At 35.6% G+C, this 18,009-nt stretch overlaps 1 protein-coding gene across 3 annotated transcripts; it reads left to right on the top strand.

Moving 5' to 3' along the window:
* The first annotated feature begins 797 nt into the window (after positions 1-797).
* On the top strand, positions 798-17,150 carry LOC103978814 (serine/threonine-protein kinase TOUSLED). Of its 3 annotated transcripts, none has more exons than XM_065142670.1 (16): positions 798-1,404; positions 2,256-2,345; positions 6,060-6,266; positions 7,474-7,524; positions 8,140-8,247; positions 8,340-8,384; positions 11,956-12,041; positions 12,276-12,342; positions 12,714-12,780; positions 13,777-13,874; positions 14,004-14,183; positions 14,332-14,542; positions 15,170-15,434; positions 16,118-16,172; positions 16,642-16,803; positions 16,908-17,150. In XM_065142670.1, exons 1-16 carry the CDS (start codon positions 1,288-1,290, stop codon positions 17,001-17,003), a joined length of 1,905 nt encoding a protein of 634 aa, XP_064998742.1. In that variant the 5' UTR covers positions 798-1,287; the 3' UTR covers positions 17,004-17,150. The 3 variants fall into 3 exon arrangements, with proteins under 3 accessions (XP_064998742.1, XP_009393021.2, XP_064998743.1); XM_009394746.3 differs by having other exon boundaries at positions 11,929-12,041; XM_065142671.1 differs by lacking the exon at positions 8,140-8,247 and having other exon boundaries at positions 11,929-12,041.
* Positions 17,151-18,009: the final 859 nt, after the last annotated feature.

The following is an 18,009-nucleotide window of genomic DNA, read 5'->3' as shown; positions in this document are numbered from 1 at the left end:
TTATGATATTGAGAGCGAATATTCCTTTATTAACACTCAATATTCTAGTCATAGACATGGTTTATATCGTGACATTCTATATCACAATATAAATAATTAAAATAATAATAAAAAATCATGAACATTTTAAAAATCTTTAGGCATGGATTATCATATCTTAAAAAAATTAATTAAATTTAAAGCATGCATCACACTCTCTTTTTTAATCAAAAAATAATTATATTTTTATGAATCACTAATTAATTGCTCCATTGGAATTTCTAATAAAGGTAGATAATTTAGGAAATAGATAATAACATTTTAGCTAAAAAATGAAGATTACAAACACCCCTGCCTTAGTGTTATATATATATATATATTATAATTTATATTTTTTAAGATATATTGATGATTAATATTTTTTTAGTGAAGACATGATTTGAGTCCAGAGTTGTATGAAACTATCAAGAGTCTTTAACAACTAGACTAGTTGATGCCATCGTTGATGATTAATATTATTATATAATCAACATATCTTCCTATTTTACCAAATAAGAAAGAGATAATAATAATAAAATTATTACATTTATAATCATGCACCTTAGTGCATAAATGAGTTCATTCTTTGAACGCCAACCACCTTTCCAAAACTCATAAAACTGGCAATTATGTACTGTTATAATATATAAAACATATCGTACCGAAAACAAATTAAATTAAGAAAACATTTTCCATTTTTCAACGACTCTCGCATTCCCTCCTTTACTGCTTTATAAGGCCTCATTTTCTTTTCCGCAAAGAAAACCACAACAACACACCGTCCTGAAGACCCCGAAAGCCCTTCCCGCTCCCTCGTCTCTCCACCGCCATTTCCGTTTCGCCCAACGCAAGGCGAATCCCGGCGCATGCTACTAGCGGCGACGCGTTCTAAGGGTCTTCTTGGGCGGCCGCTGGGGTTCCGAAGCTTCCCTCTCCCACATTCTCCCGCCCTCCAAGAACCCTGACGTAGTTATGCACATCCTCAGGGTCTTTTAGGGCTAGGGTTGGGGTTTCGGAGCTTTCGTCTCGCTACTTTTCCATCGGACATTTCGTAATCCTTCTCTTTTCTTGATTGAGTTACTTGAGGGTGACGATCGGCGTTAGGATTCTCACGGTTCGTAGGTCTGTTTCGTGATCGCCTTTCGGTCACTGGTTCTGGTTTTCTTGGTGCGGTCCACCATGTCCGATGACATAGCCTTGTAACTGCCTTCGAATTCGCGTTCCTCCAATCCGCCCCTCCCGACGAAGCTAGCCAAGTTGGAGGCTCGCATGGCTGGGAAGAGCACTTCTTCGCTTACAGTTCAAACAGCACGGCCGCCTGCACCTCCACCTCCGACGAGGTTCCCAGAACAAGAGGAATTGCTGGACTCATCATCTGATGACGATGTTAGCCTAATCCGACTCATTATACTTACTGTACCACTTTTAGGAAGTATCTGTGATGTTCTTTTGCCATTTAGTTGCTAAATTAACTGATAGTAAAAAAATTTCGTGAAGCATTGTTGCTTACATTTTTCTAATATTTATTATCATGAAAGTTCCTGGCTATGACATTAGCTTATGTTCCTGAAGTTGGATTCTCTTGCACATTAGTAATTAATTTATGTTTGTTTTTAAGTTGATAGTTGGGAGTTTTTGCACTATCTTTATGATTCTTTCCAGTTAGTGCATATTGAAACTTAGAAGTTGCTGTTTTGTGTTTGATTCTTGATTGATTACACCGTTTATTGGAAGTATCTTTAACTTTTTTTTTCCCATAAAATTTATCTGACATTTATGATACTATTGCAAAAACTTAGTTGATTATGCTTTTTTAAGGGTTCGTTGTCATGAAATTATTTCACTGTGTTATTAGGTCATGTTCTCAAACTTACTTCACTATGAAATTACTTAAAAAAAAATATAATTCGTTTTTTGTTTCTGAGTTGATTGGGTGTACTTGTGCTAAGTTTATGATCCTTCGCAGTTGATGCATTTCAAAACCTTTAAGTGTTTCCTTTAGCTGGTTTCCAGTTTTGCTATGGACGTGTTTGCAGTGATAGCCCTTCTATTTTTGCTTATGTTTTGTGAACTAGACAAACTTGTTGCACATTATAATGTTATTAGTTTGCAGATATGTTGTGATGATCTATGACTTCTTGGTTTCATCCACATTATTAGTGTCCATTGTTCATCCAATATGAATGATTTGCTGAAATATCCACTGCGTATCTGATATTGCATGCATCTATGTTCAGAATGGTGGCAAGTTCTTGATACGACACAACACTCAGAAACGGCAGAAACTTCAAGAGGATGACGATGATATTGATTTTGAGAAATCTGAGGTGATTTGTTTTTACTGTAGTCAATTTATACACAAATATGAATTTGTTTTGGTCCAGAATATTCCCCTTAGCTTTGTAGCTCTTGGTAAGCATGAATTTGGCAGCTGACAAGAGCTGTATGATGACCTAATGCTCCACATGAACCATTTTCTTTGTTTTCATAGTTTGTTCCTGATGACATGATAATTAGCATCAAAGTCCATATGTGATTTCTACTCCTTTTTTTTGCTACCAGCCTTTGGAATTTCGATTAACTGCATTTATTTCTTTTGACATATTGCTGTTTTATATGAATTTACATATAATGCTAATGTTTCTCTATAAATAATTGTCACTTTTGTATTTTTTTGTTGCTGCTAATGAAAGGGTCATACCTTTATGTGTGTAAATCCAAGTGCAACACCATATTTATGATTATCCTAAACTAATGAGTTTTATAAATGACTTTTATTAGCTCATATACGATAACTTTTCTTTGAAATAAGAGATTTCATCTTTGCGTTGTGCATATTTATTTGAAGTCTACACTTGAAGTGATTGCCATAACAAGAGAACAGCTCATAGTAACAAGCATCTCGTTGTTAGCATAGCCTGTATTGTGGGTAATATCTAATGCCGGATGGTGTTGTCTTCTGTTTTATATATTTCCTTAAGCTCACTTTTTTTTTCACTTTTCACTATTTCTTGTTACTTTTATATTCTCAATTTACTGCACTTATGATCAAAGTCTCCTGCACCATGTAAAACTAAGGTTGTTAACTGGTATTTTGGTTTTGTGTAGTGAAAGATTGTCCCACTGTTGAGCCAACAAACTTTTGTCCTTTGAGAATGCCATGTAAATTATTCAGGATGTAAAAAATTTTCAGTAAATATTAAACGGCATGACTACGGTTAAGGAGTAGAAATTAGGAACCTTGAAGAACTTAGAGTTCTTCTCTTAGAGTTCTACTTCGCATTTTTGTTGTTATAGAAGTATTTACAAGGATTCAAACGTTAAGAGCTGAGTACTTGATTACTAGCAGTCTGGACCCATTAAGCAAAACAGGTCTTTCAAGTGCATGTCCTGATCTCATCATAGAGGCTTTCAATTCTTTTATTTGATTAGGTGCAGAGCTACATAATTCTTGAAATGGTTGGTGATAAATTTGTTAACTGTATCGAATGTCTCTGGCATGCAGTGTCGCACAAGGTTTGAGATACGCCTTGAAATGGTACAAAATGAGTGGAATGTATCCGTATGCCAGTTGATCAATACGCGGACCAGCCCATTTCGGGTGGTACGTTGAAATATGGCCTCGTATTAGATGACACAAGGTATGTATCTGTCGGTACGATCGAAACTTATCCCATATCGATGGATACGGGTTGGTACCAATCGGAATTGGATCGATACCGACCCAAATCACGTCTAGTTTGACTCCAATGGTTAAATTGACTGTTGGTGCTCTTTTGGAGCTTTAAGTCCCTCTCCCTCTCCCATCTTTCACTTGCTCTCATTCTCACTCTCATCCTCACTCTTTTTCATACTCTTGTGATTAAAGTTCCTAATTAGGTGATTCCATAACAATGGAGGCAACTTCCTCTTGACGGATCCGAAAAGATAATTTCAAAATTTTCTCCTTATTATGTATTCATTTATCATGTAGTTGTTCTTTGATCTTATCTAAATACAATTTATATACTAATAGATTAGGAAAGAAAATATTTTAAAAATAATATTTTCTATTTTTCGGCCATTTGTTTTTCAAAATTTGTTCCTATTGGTGTACCAACACATGATACATTAGTACCGATCGGTATGTACCGGTCCTCTCAAGGACCGATACCACTGGTTCGCATAGCACAATGGTCCTTGGTTTTGTGTTTGTACAAATATAGTGGTGGGCTGAGGACATTAGGAGTCATACAACATCCATTAAATGCCTCCCCAGTTTCAGGCTTAAGACAAGGGCATGAGTATGACGTTTGGGAGGATCTTGTCCTAGTTGACTTCTTCCTTCTACTATTCCTATAATTGTTTCCACATTCTCATAATAGCAACCAGCCACATGCCCATTGTCACACTTGAACATGTTTTTAAGAAAATATTTCAAATGGAATCATGGTTGCTGCATTTGCACAAGCTCTGATGAATAAGTAGTGTGTTTTTCGTCAGATTCCATCAACAGATAAAAACATTATTACTTCTTGAGTTGTTTAGGGATATATGTATTTTTGCTCCTTCCAAGTTTAACAATTTATACTTTGATTATTTGGTGCTGTTAATTGGCTTTGACAATTATTTGGGACTATTTGTCTAGTTTAATTATTAGCTTATAGAAAAAGGACAAAGTGATTCTAAGTAACAAGAAATTGTGGTTAGTTCTCTATTGGATTCCTAAACCTCCATAATGATATAAGATCTGGTTACTAACCACAATTGATAGTAAGACCAAAATATTTCTTTATTTAGGTACTCACAATTTTATCCAATTGTACTAGTTGAAGGTGTTATCGTTTGATGCTGGTCCGATGTTGATGATCGCCTCCACATGGTTGAGCAACCCAAGCTTGATCTGTGCTAGGAACTTTGGTCTCGCCCAAAGCCTTTGTTGCCTAATGTGGTGCCGAGCTCGAGATGCCTTTCTTGCACCAAGACCAATGTCAGGAGGGTCCTAATGTGGTCCCTCTGCACTCATGTTAGCCTCCCAAGGTGGTTTAGAAAGTAGAGAATGAGAGAGTTTGACCTCGTTAACTGTTCTTGCGTTTACCTTTGGTGTTGTTTGCGGTTATGAAGATATTTCGTGGAACATAAAATAATCGGGTGACTTGGCTGCCAAGTGTCGAGTACCGGATGAAGGCGATTACTTCCCATGTCAGAAGGTGCCAACCAAGGATTAAAATCTTTATCTAAGACAACGAAACAACGAGATTAGTACTGTGAAGAACCATACACTATCTTGAGTTCGGTTTTAGTTGGTATTGGTTGGACCACTACAAGCAAAGAGAGAGAGAGAGAGAGTTATGCACCTAGGGGTAGTAAGATGGAGTGGAGCGACAATAGTGGTAGGACAAGGAGGAGGCAATGAGGTGGAGGAAGAAATGACAATGAAAAGAGAGAAGTGGACAAGTAGCAGGGCAAAAGAAAGGAAGTAGAAGAGAAAAGCTTAGGTTAAAATGAGTCCCAGTACCGACCAGTTTGTCGCCTGGTAAGACCAGTATGATAAGATTACATGGGGGGAAGCTCAGTGGATCAGATTGGGTAAATTGTTCGGTTGATCTACCAGATTTTAGTTCTCGGCAACAACAATACAGTTGTTGTCTATAACTAGTGGCATAAAAGCAGTTCTACATGTGTTCTTGCTTTTCAAACTATGATGTCTCCTAGTTTAGATGAGGAAGTCGGTGCTTTGGTCCATAGTATACAAGCAACATCCTTTGGTTAATCCCCATGATCAAGCGTCCACTTCCCTCAGTATTGCAAAAGCCTTCTTTTCCTCATTCTGATGAAAGAACCTGCACCTCACAATTGGATATTGTCATGCCACCATATTTCTGTGTCCTCCAGGATTTTTTTTATAAGTATAATTGTTATAGAATGTGACAGTGCCGTTTTTGTGTCCCAAATTGCTGAGATCTGCTTGTACTTATATCAGTGTTTATGTATGAGATCAAGATTCTTGAGTTTCTATCTCTTATTCATGTAACACTTGAATAATGATGGCGATTGCTCAGGAAACAACAAAAGGAAGGTTACAACCATCGGAGAATTTCGAGATCAGACGAAATTTGGATGACTCAAAGAAGAAAAAACAGGGTCGTGGTAGAGGTCGTCCATCAGCAGGCAGGGGTCGTGGTTCAAAAACAGTTGATCAAATGCATTCAGTCTCAACTCCCTCCAAGTGTTCCTCAAATGGGCAGCTAGAGAACCCCTCATACAAGGTATGCTGAAAATATTTGCTTTTCTTGATTACATAAAATTCTTGCTCTTAAATTACTGTCTCTTCTTGAACATAAGATGTACCTTATATTTGATATGAAGTAGGGAAAGATCATCATTATTATTGTTGTTACTGCTGTGTTAAGTATCCCTTCGTTCGATTAATTGCCACCACTTAAAAGGACTACTATTTTGGATGGACAGACACAAATTTGTTATTGGAATGAGTTGTGTGTTACCTGTTTGTGGTTTGGCCAGTTTTCATGATTTGTGCCAGTATAGTGTAATTGCCCTCTTGTGGTTCTTTCTAGCACCTAGCCTCTGTTGTTACCCATTTGAGGTTCTGAGACTTCTTAAAAGACTAAAATCACCATGTAAGACAGACCAAAATAATTGCATGCATGGATTTTTTTAGTCATTTTAGAAGGAAAGGTCAACTATCTAGTCTGAAACCCTTATTTTGGTCCTTGTAGAAATTGATGTGCGTTTGAAGCTATGGAATGTGTTCTCCGCCGAAAGTATGCAAAAGAAATCAAGATTGGTTTCTTTGTATCATTTTCTTATGGTTTTGTGGAATTACTTTGCTGATTTATTTGTATGATGGCTTCATTTGCAGAAAACAAAGTGCAATTTATTTGTATGATGGTTTGTTTCCCTAACTGATTGGGATCAAATAGACTGGAGGTTAGGAAAGAAAAGGGCTTTGGGACTTTTTTGTAGAAACTTGACTCTAGCTAATGACTCAAAACCTCAGGTGGGTATTGATGGAGGGTGGGTGGTGAAGGAGAAGACTATGGCTTAATTGTACCATTTGAACTACAATTGGGCAGTGTAAAAAACAACCAAATCATAGGTGGGCATCCTGTAATTTTCCCTAAAAATAGAGGTTTCCTTGGTTGCGGTGATATCAGTTGCACAAACCCAGCAGACATGATGATCCAGAATAATGTGAAGGAAACTTTTTTATCCCCGTGCATAATAGCCCTTTCACATAAAGATCATGGAATACTTTGTTGCATTGTGTTGTGATTCAAGTTTCACATGCACTGAATACTGAACATGTCATTGCACTAGTGATACATTATTTTCTTTGAAATTACCATTTTATTAATTTAACAATTAATTTCCTATCTTCTTATTCTCACTTTCAAAACTGTGCACTGATGCTTTAGCTATAAGAATGTCAAATAATTCTTTTTTTTTTGGCAGGAAAACTGGTCAAAAATGTCACTTGGAAATGATGAGAGTGTTGCTTTGGAGGTATTTGTTCTTGTTTTCCTTTTATTTTTGACAATTTGACTCATGATAATATTGTACAAATCTGTTGGGTTCTCTGCAATTATCCATCATTTATTTTATTCAGTTCTAGAATATGACACATATGATTTATGCGCTCTACATGGTCAAGCGTGTTTCAATCTCTTATCAACACGTCTATCCTATCTAAACGCATATATCTATTATTATGATATTGCATTATTATTACCAAATCATGAATTTTCTATTTTAACATAAAAAGTACAATATTATACATTTGAGCCTTAGTATTCGCATGTTATACGTCTCTCTTTCATAGTCTAAAAACTGCATTTCATTGATTAAAGGGTCTTCACTATGGCCTTTGACAATAGACCTCCAAATTAAACTATACTGATAATTTTAAAAGAACAAGAACATTTAAGAATAGTAGATAACATTGGACTGGTATTTCAGTTGTATTAGGTACTTGCTAACTTAACTGCATGCTACATCTTCCGCACAAAGATATCTATACTGATGTAATAATGAAGTTGATGATGATTTGTTTCTTATTCCTTTTCCTTTTCTCATTCTTGATTACATTGTTTGTCTAAATAATCTTTGTGATTTCAATAGGAGGATATATCTGTATTACATGTCAAAGTTGCCACCTTGGAGGAAGAGTTAAATAAGTCACGCCAAGAAGCATCTGACTATCTTTGTCTTTCTCAGCAGTTGGAAAAGGTGCAAACTATTTGATATGTTCAATGGTTACCTTGGATTCATCATCTTAAGAAGATGGCATTCATAATTTGGCTGCTTATATATTTAAACAGGAACTAAAAGAGCTCAAAGATCATGGCCAAAAGATGGAGACAAAGGTTTGGTTCTATCTGAACTTTTGTAATCCTGACATTTTTCCTTCCTACTGGTTATGATTTTTTACAATTGTGTTAGTTACATCATTATGATTTTTTACTTCCTACTGGTTTTCCATACTTGTTACTTTGTTAGTATGGTGAAAGTGAAAAACAAGGTTATCAAAGATCTTCTCGTTGCAACTTACAAAAATCTCTCTTGTACATATGTTTGATGCATTTTGTCCATTAAATAGAAAAATAAATATGAAACCATAATTATAATCATTTTCCATGGCTTACTTTAGTATTTTGTTGGAACCTGGTAGTAGCATTGCCATTTAAGATACATAAATCTGTAGCAAAATTTTTAAATGTTGAATTTATCATGTTGTACTGAAAAACTGACATGCATGGAGAAACTCAACAAAGTAGATACTTTTAAAGAGGTGGCTACAAAAGTAGAAACGTCAAAGCAGGTCATTTTTATATAGGAAATGAAACTGTGGACGGTATTCTTGTACATTCACTTTATTAGAAGGATCTATAGGAGGATAGAGTTCTGTGTTTATCAGAGTAATGATTTGTTGTGTGGACTTGCAAATTATGATTGATATAAGATCCATTTATCAAATAAATCTAGGAGGCTAATACTTTGAAGGATCATGTAATGGGTTATATAGGTTTGAAAAGGACTAAAGAATCTGCTTCTACAAGTATGGCCTTAAAACACCTAAAGATGTTATCTTTTTTTTTTGCCTTAGCTTTAATCCTTAGGTTCTTAACAGGGTATCAGTGATTTAAAGTGAAGTGATTTGTGGCTCCTTTTTTGTATGTGCTATCTTATTATTACCTCCATCCAGGGCGCATGACAAAGCTCGTTATAGTGCTACTTGCATGTGTTTCTTCTGCTTAGTTAACCAACACAGTTAATTAAGGAACTAAGTCACAACAAGAGTGGCAGGTTCTTTGCTGAGTTAGCCCCTCGATTAAGCAGTAGCCATGGGCATTTATATATTTGTTTTCAAATTTATCATGAATTGTACAAATGAGTAAATAAATTTTCATAAGGAACCTATGTTCTGATTAGGTGGACATTATTGAAAGCTACACCGATAAGCATTAAGTCTAAAATTGGGAACATACTGTGATGATATTGTGGCTGAGTTCTATTAAGTTTTTATCTGTTTTATCAGTTTCTGGATGTCTTGGTCATGCTACATCAGTTTAGGGAACCTGTGTTAAGAAGTCTCCTGGTTTTGTATTTGCTACTGTGGGATATATCTGATATAGTTTATTCATGATAAAAAGGTTTATTTGAAAAATTTTAACGTAAATTCATGATGAATTAAACAAATATGTAAACGTCATCGATGCCCTCTTTCTTGATTAATGTGGTTTTACTTGCCTGAATGAGAATTAAAAATTTGGAAATTTGATTCAGACAAGAAAAACCTACTCTTTGAGCTGTACCTATTAGTTCTTAGTGAATATTAGACATCGGCTTTTCTAGTAAATCCTCCATATAAAAGGTGTTCTCCAATTGTTTTGGGACTTTGCTCTTTAATACTTTTGTGCTACTGGATGTACCAAATGTCATGTAATTGTGTCAATGTCAGTCACATTGATGAGCATCTCTTGAAACCTAATTGATTAAAAATCTTTTTTCAGATATCTAATGGATCATTGAGCATAGAGTCTGCAAGATCTAAAGTACAAATACACTAAAGGGCTCAGCATAATGCACTGCAATATGCTATCTTTGATTTTTGAAAAAGGGAAAATGATAGGGTCTTAAAAGGATGTGTTTTCAATTATGTGAATATGTACATGCTGGGGTTGGTATTATCCAGGTCCTCGAGAAGAACCATGATTGATGACTTATGTAAATGTGGCATATTCAGAGAACTAAGATGATGATAATAAGGCTATTGCAACTAGAAGGTGCAAGCGGTTCTTCTGAAGATGTTATATCAATCACCTAAATTACTTGCTAGTGAAGTCAGACATTAATCATTTTAGGTTGTAAAGCTATTGACAACCAAACTTCCCTGTTGTGTCTATTTATTGACACTCACCATTGTTTGTTTCGAGCTTTCAAAGTGATGCTGATTAAAACTTATTTTTAATTTCTAGGGTTCAAGTTACAGAAATCTCTCTATTTGCAGAGGTGATTGTGTATTTGTAGATGATCCTTCCCGAAAGGTATCCTTGTGAACGAGGTTTCTAGTTATGGTCTGGTACAGATACCAAACTCTGGGTGGATCGGCGGGTACCAGATGTTGGTATGCCCCTCATGCTGATGGTTATCACCTGGTAAGAAACTTACAGCAATGTGACAACTACCATTGTGACAAAAAGGAATACTATTGCTTGATGCCAAACAGTGTTGGACTATTTGTTGTCCAGGAAGGCCGGTACAGTGAGCTTAGCACATAGCAATGTTTGCAATGTCATCTGGTACAGTATGGTACAGCATGACCCACTGCTACAGCTTGTTGCTACATGGACTGGAGTAAACCAGATGGTTTGTTAGGTATAGGATGGAACAAGTCCTGTACGAGGCAGTTCCTTTTTTCTGGGGTTTTTCATTTTTTTTTTGCAGGTTTCTTCTGAATCCCAGTACATATTGGTGTACTGATATTCAGTAATCAGTAGTACTAAGAGCTTACATACGTGAACAACTGCATAAGATATAGTCCATGTCCTGATTTTGGTTTGTTCACATAGTACAATCTATATCGGGAGCAAACCAGGCTTAGTCCATGTCCTGATTGGTTGTCAGTTCAATAAATATCAACCAGTACGTGATGTATTCCCGTGACTATACCATACCTTTGCTGAAGCACAACTGCATAAGATATAAGGAAAATTGTATAATTTGAGTTGCCAAACTTATGCCGGTAAATGTGTTTCTAAAGCAAGTTTCTTAATAAGACATTGGGTATATAATTGTCATAAACATTAAGAAAGGAATTGGTTTGAACATACCTCTATTATAATGAGTAGCCCTTTTTGTACATTAGGTGGTTATTCCTTTTTTAGCTTCTTTTGCTATGAATAAGTATGAGAAGATATAAAAATTAGATGATCATTTCATCAACTTTCTGTTTTTTAAAGCTTTTTACAGAATTATCTCTTGTAGCATATATTGAGCTTGATAAACAAAAATATTTAGCAAAGCTCAACAAATATTTTTTTACTGTTGTTCATGTATGCAAGCTCTTATGTTTGATGCTTTCAGTCTACTTGTTGCCTACGTATCTGAATCATAGCAGAGATAGTGATTGTACTGAGAATGTTGAAAAGCATCAAACTTGGTTAGGAGTTCTCTTTACTTTCTTTGGCCATGTAAAATATTCAGACACTAGGAGAAGTTGGGTATATTTTGAAAATATTTTTTTTATTTTTTGAAGATCTGCAAATTCATTTAGTAAATAGTCTTATTTCTTGTGTCACATGGTCATTTTAGATATTGAATCACACTTGATTGATTTTTTCCTAACAACATCAGTGAGTCAAAATTTTTTCTTAGACTATCTGTATTGTCCTTTGTTTAACAATGCAGTGGATTAAGGTGCTATCCGATCTACAGATAGCAGTCTCGAAAGCAGAGAGGCAAAAATCAAGGATGAAGATACAACAAGAATCTCTTAGGCTTGGAAATATTGGTGTTATCAGGTAGGTTACAAACTCTTGCCAATTTCTACAACAATCAGCAAAAGAAAATACAGGAGACAGATATTTCAACTTTTTGAAGGGAAAATTTTACATTCTAGCTCATCTTTGTGATATTAGCATAACTGCCTACATGACCTATTGCAAATCAGACATGTGAAAAAGAGCATCCTTGTCTTTAATGCTTGTGACTTGCAAGTACCCTTTTCCACATGTTGTGTTTTGTGCTAATTGCAGAACTGGAACCATTATCTCTGAGGCATGGGAGGATGGTCAAGCACTGAAGGTTGTTAATTCTCATCTTGTAAGTTTTTTTGAGCTCCTTTTTTTTTCATGTTAAAGTTAAATGGCAAATTGCATATATTTGCATCCTACCACTGTTGTATGGAATGAGACTGAGTTGCATGTAATTACTAGCTTATTGCATGTTTTACTGTAACAAAATTGTTTATCAGATGTGTATGGCTTTTGACATATTTCAATCAATCAGAATATGTAAGAACCACATTGTATTTAAGTATCTTTAGTAGTGATGATGTGGCTAGCATGTAATTTAACTATTTGTACCACGTCTCCTCAGACTTTTGTCACTTGACCACAAAAGTATGTTGATTTCAAGACGTACATTGATTTTAGTTGCTTTTGCCTCTGTCCTTTCCTCTATTGTTTTTGCAGAGATCTTTACTAGAGACGAAAGAATCCATTGAGAGGTACCGGAAATTACTTAAGAAACGACAATCTGGTAAACTCTTATATTTATGACATACATACTTGTTACCACTGCCCCTTTTCTTATGTTCAACATATTGCAGTTATGTATCAATAAATGTAACTCCCAACAACAGTTGCTTTTTAAGATTTCTTATGGTGGTTTACATGAGAGTAAATTTTAGAGCATTTGCTAATTTCATGGTTCCAAAAGTATAATTTGTTCAGTGATTATCTTGTTATTTATTGTAAAGTAGTACTTGGCCAAGTTTTCAAGTACTCCGTGAGTCACAAGAAAAAGAAAAGGTTAAGAGAAACTGCCTGAATGAGACTGAGTCTTCCAAATTTATGGTGACCTGCCCGAGTCACCTGAGAAGAGACATAACATGTCAGGGCTGTAATAAAACTATCTGTCACAGTTGAGTCTTCGTGATCTAAGGTCTGTCACAACTGTTTTAAGGTCACCCATAGGAGGCTTTGTGTGATCAGTGATGCTTGTTGGGTTTCCTTCAGTTTACAACATTTATATAGATTGTTTGTCATCTGATTATGCTAAAATTGACTATATAAATTTGGACTTTAATTATAGTAAATTTGAGCTGTAATCTTGGGCAACAAAACACAAGGTTAAATCTTTGCAGTCTTGTTAGACGAGTTGGAATGTGATAAAGGAACTTAATAACGTTCACAAGTCGCTACTAGAATTTTGAAGGTTCAGCATATAAAACAAGATCTCAGATTATCTGCTAGAACATGTTGGTTGCCCAGAACCCAGAAGAAGAGAACTCGGATTTTTGCTCGGAGAAAAGTAGTGTCAAAAGAATACAGCATAGAGAAGGCACTAGTCTACTTGAGTTTCATTCATCTAACCCATTGTAACATAGACTTGGTAGAACTAGGTCCTAACTGAAACAAACTCTGTTGTATGGAAAGGTCACTGAACAAAGTTTTTGTGTGTGTGGGTTTCAGGCTAATTTGATTTGACTATTATGTAACTATCTTTAATTGGTTATATGATTCTTCCATGAAGACAAGGGTGATGGCAGTGACATGGAAACTACCATGTCAGATGAAGATTTCCAAATACAAGAAGAGATTTGTAAATCACGTCTGGCAAGCATCAAACGTGTAAGCTCTTGTCCCCAGTATGTGATTGTGTAAGCCATTCTGCAATATGATAGTCCAAAGCCCTGATTTTTTTTTGTATGTTACAGCATTCTTTGATGATCTTTTGTTTATCTTCTTATATTATTTAAGGAGGAAGAAACTTATCTGAAAGAGAAGGATCGTTATGAGCTGGAAAAGGCACGGCTCATATGTGAAATGAAGCGGATACGAGATGAGGATGATTCACGCTTTAACAATTTCCCAATTGTTAACAAACGATATGCTTTCCTCAACCTTCTTGGGAAAGGAGGGTTTAGCGAGGTCTACAAGGTACTTATTTTATACAAAATTATAGTTTCATAATGCATGGTAAATTGACCATGATATTAAGTGGGCCCACTACTTTTTAATTTGCCTTCATTGGCATTTGTGAGTGGAAACTCTTTTGCAGTGATTTGAAGTGCAAACTTTGGAGCAGGCATTTGATCTGGTGGAGCATAGATATGTTGCATGTAAGGTTCATAGTTTGAATCATCAGTGGAGAGGAGAGAGGAGGCAAAGCTACATATGCCACGTAGTTCATGAATACAACATACATAAGACTTTGGTGCATCCTCATATTGTGCGGCTATGGGATGTCTTTGAGATTGACCACGACAGTTTCTGCACTGTCTTAGAATATTGCAGTGGTATATGATTCTACTTTAAACATTTGTTATCTAATTACCATGTTTCGTATACAAGCCAATCTCAAATAATTAGAACTTATGATTTGTTGTTGATGTAGTACCCTGTTTTATATAGAACATAAAAATCACATATTATTTATGAACAATTAAAGCAGCATATGTAATTGAACAACCACATAGAAGGTATAATTTTACTGGAAACATGTGTATTGACACAATGCCCCCCTTATAATACATGATGTCAACCATCTAAGTTCTTTGATATGGTGATGTATGTTGTGTCTCTGATGGCATTGGCTGGCACGATTGGCATTTGTGCCTCTACATTCTAACCTCATTCTAGTTAATTGTCAAGGAAAACTCGTAGCTACTATATGCTTATCTTTTTTTAAAAGTATCTACTGTAACCAAAATTTTATTGTCAGCTCCAAGCATATGAGTTCTATATCTGTTCAAAGTTCAAACCATGTTGATTATATTTTATTATCTTTGGTTTCTGTTTAGCTTTATGTAGTGGCTTTACAAGTTTCATATTATTTTTTAAGTGGTCGATAAGAAATTTTGCGTACCTAAACAGAAATACAGTCTCATGGAACTGCATTTTTTTGTTTTCTTTTGTTTATTCAGGGAAAGATCTGGATGCTGTCCTTAAGAGAACACCAACACTTCCTGAGAGGGAAGCTAGAGTTATAATCGTTCAAATATTTCATGGGCTTATCTACTTGAATAAAGGGCCTCTAAGAATAATCCATTATGACTTGAAGCCTGGTAATGTTCTCTTTGATGAGGTTGGTGTAGCAAAAGTCACTGATTTTGGCCTAAGCAAAATAGTGGAAGATGATGCTGGATCTCAGGGTATGGAACTTACTTCCCAAGGAGCTGGAACATACTGGTGAGTGGGTGCCTTTTTTTGTTCTAAATTGCAATCATCAATGTCTCCTTTTAATCTTAATGCTTGGTCTGCATACATTTTTTATGTCCATCAAGTTGACGTTCCGACTCTCTTCAATTTCAATGGACATGTTCTTACATTGTATGGTACATTGTGCATCATTTGTTGGATTCCTTTGCTTACTTTTCTTGTTAGTTGCATTTTGCAAGCCCTTGTTGGGAGTTCTTTTCCACATGCTTACTGCCCAATGCTGTTTAAGAAAATAAAGTTATTTCTGATATCTCTTCCTACCATATTTTCTGAAAATTAATATTGATGATTTTGAAATTACTGGAAATTTTCAATTCTTACTTTGGATAATCTTAGTTCCGTCTTCTATCATCTGCCATCACATTGTAATAAGGATGCCTTGTCTTCTAGCTTTTGCTGTTGGAATGGCTTATCTATTTTGTGTCTTTTATTATTTTTGTTATTTCGCCTCTTCCTCTTTTTCTAGTGCCACTTTGACTTTTCTATCTCCCGTCTTATTCCTAAAAGATAAAACCTACTCTAGGCATGTCAAAAAATTGAATGTTTCCATATGAGTTTGATAGTAACCTTTTGTTTGAACTGTTTTGCATAAGAACTCAGTGTATAACATAGCATGCTTAAATCCTCTTAATCGTATTATGACATGATTGCAGGTACTTGCCTCCAGAATGCTTCGAGATTAGCAAAACACCACTAATATCATCAAAGGTTAGTAAACGTGAGGATAACATACTGCTACATTTGTGATCATATAAAAAAAAATCTTATCATGAACTAAAAAAAATTCTAATAAAAGATTTCCATAGTGGTTCTTATTCATAATAATATTTGTGATGATATTTAGAACTTGATAGTTGATCACAACTCTTTGTTTGCTTATATAACTGGACGATCATTTTGGCTTGACCAGTTTTTTCCAATGAATTTCTTAGTCAATATTGATGTTTTGAAATTCGGCAAGATCACTTGAGAATGAGCCTTAAGCTTGTAGTCGTTTTTTTTGTTCCAAATAATTATTTCTTGGGTTGCTCAAAGATTCTTTAGAATCAAATAATTTCTGTGCCGGTACTCTGCTGATGTGTTGCATGTTAGGAATTGCAAACTGCAATTAGTTTTCTTCATGATTTAAAAAATTAATTTATAGAAACATTTTATACATTTTTTGTTATTTACACAGGTTGATGTTTGGTCAGCTGGTGTAATCTTTTACCAAATGCTTTATGGTAGACGGCCCTTCGGACATGAGCAGACCCAGGAGAAAATTCTTCGTGAAGACACCATAATCAATGCACGAAAAGTTGAATTTCCTACCAAGCCATCTGTTTCAAGTGAAGCAAAGGTAAGGTTTTGTTTTCTGTTTCAAATAATTTCCAACCCACAGAAATATTTAACACAACTGTCAGTTGGATTTACGCATACTATTGCGGCTTCTTACATCTTTAGGAACTGATTCGCCGGTGCCTGACATATAATCAAGCAGCAAGACCTGATGTTCTAACCATTGCTCAGGATCCGTACCTATCCTGTTCCAAGAGATAGAAATATGTATATTTGCTAGTCAGAGAGATGATATTGTATTTATTGTTGTAAAGCTATCTTCCCATCTTTGCTTCTCTGTTGTGTAAATGTTGTGAAAACCTTTTTTGATTCAACCTCATGAATCACATTTTTCAATAGAGAGACTAATTGTTGGTGCAATTTGTGGGATTCAAAATGAAAAAAAAACAAATATCAATTCTTATCATAAAAAAGAATTAATATATTTTAATTGGAAATTACTATTCTGCTATTAAAAGGAGATTACATCGAGGGCCGTCGACTCCAGAAGGTCGTCTACCAAAAGGCCGTCTACCGTAAAGCATTTGGTAAAAGATTACACCAGCCTATGTAAATAACAAAAAGATACCTAAGATGCTTCTATAAATTAATTTTCTAAATCATGAACAAAATAACTGAAGTATGGGATTCCTAACATGCAACAACACTACAGAATAACATTAGTATTCTTAAAAACTCGTAATAATGCATGTAAGAGACTCAAATATATGTTATTGTGTTTTTTGGCACTGATAAATATGTTTAGTTACATCGATTGAAGTTAATATATGATCGTGATGAAGGCGCGAGATTTCACGTAAACTTGCGCCAACTAAATCGGCGAACTTTTCTGTAACGGGCAATCGAACGGCCAGGAGTGTCGGCGAAGGCTTTGGACTCCGCGACTCCTCCGCCGTCCGATCAGATACATGAAATCACTGACCTGATGAAGGCACGAAATTTCAAGTAAGCTTGCACCAACCAAATCGGCAAACTTTTCTGTAACAGGCAATCGAACGGCCAGAAATGTCGGCGAAGGACCAGCGCTGGTAGCACTCCCGCGCTCGAACAACTGTGGCGTGACGCGATCATCCTCCGTAATCAGAGTGGGCCCCATTTAAGCGTCCGAAGCATGGGTATGTTTCCGGGTGGATGTTCAAGAAAAACGTTAAAATGGCATCCACGTAGGGAACGTGAGCCACGTCACCACGCGAGCGGGCCCACGATA

This window comes from Musa acuminata, chromosome BXJ3-3 (genome assembly GCF_036884655.1).
Source record: "Musa acuminata AAA Group cultivar baxijiao chromosome BXJ3-3, Cavendish_Baxijiao_AAA, whole genome shotgun sequence".
Lineage (NCBI taxonomy): Eukaryota > Viridiplantae > Streptophyta > Magnoliopsida > Zingiberales > Musaceae > Musa > Musa acuminata.
Note: the sequence above shows the minus strand (reverse complement) of the source record. Positions and strands in the feature narration are given on the sequence as shown.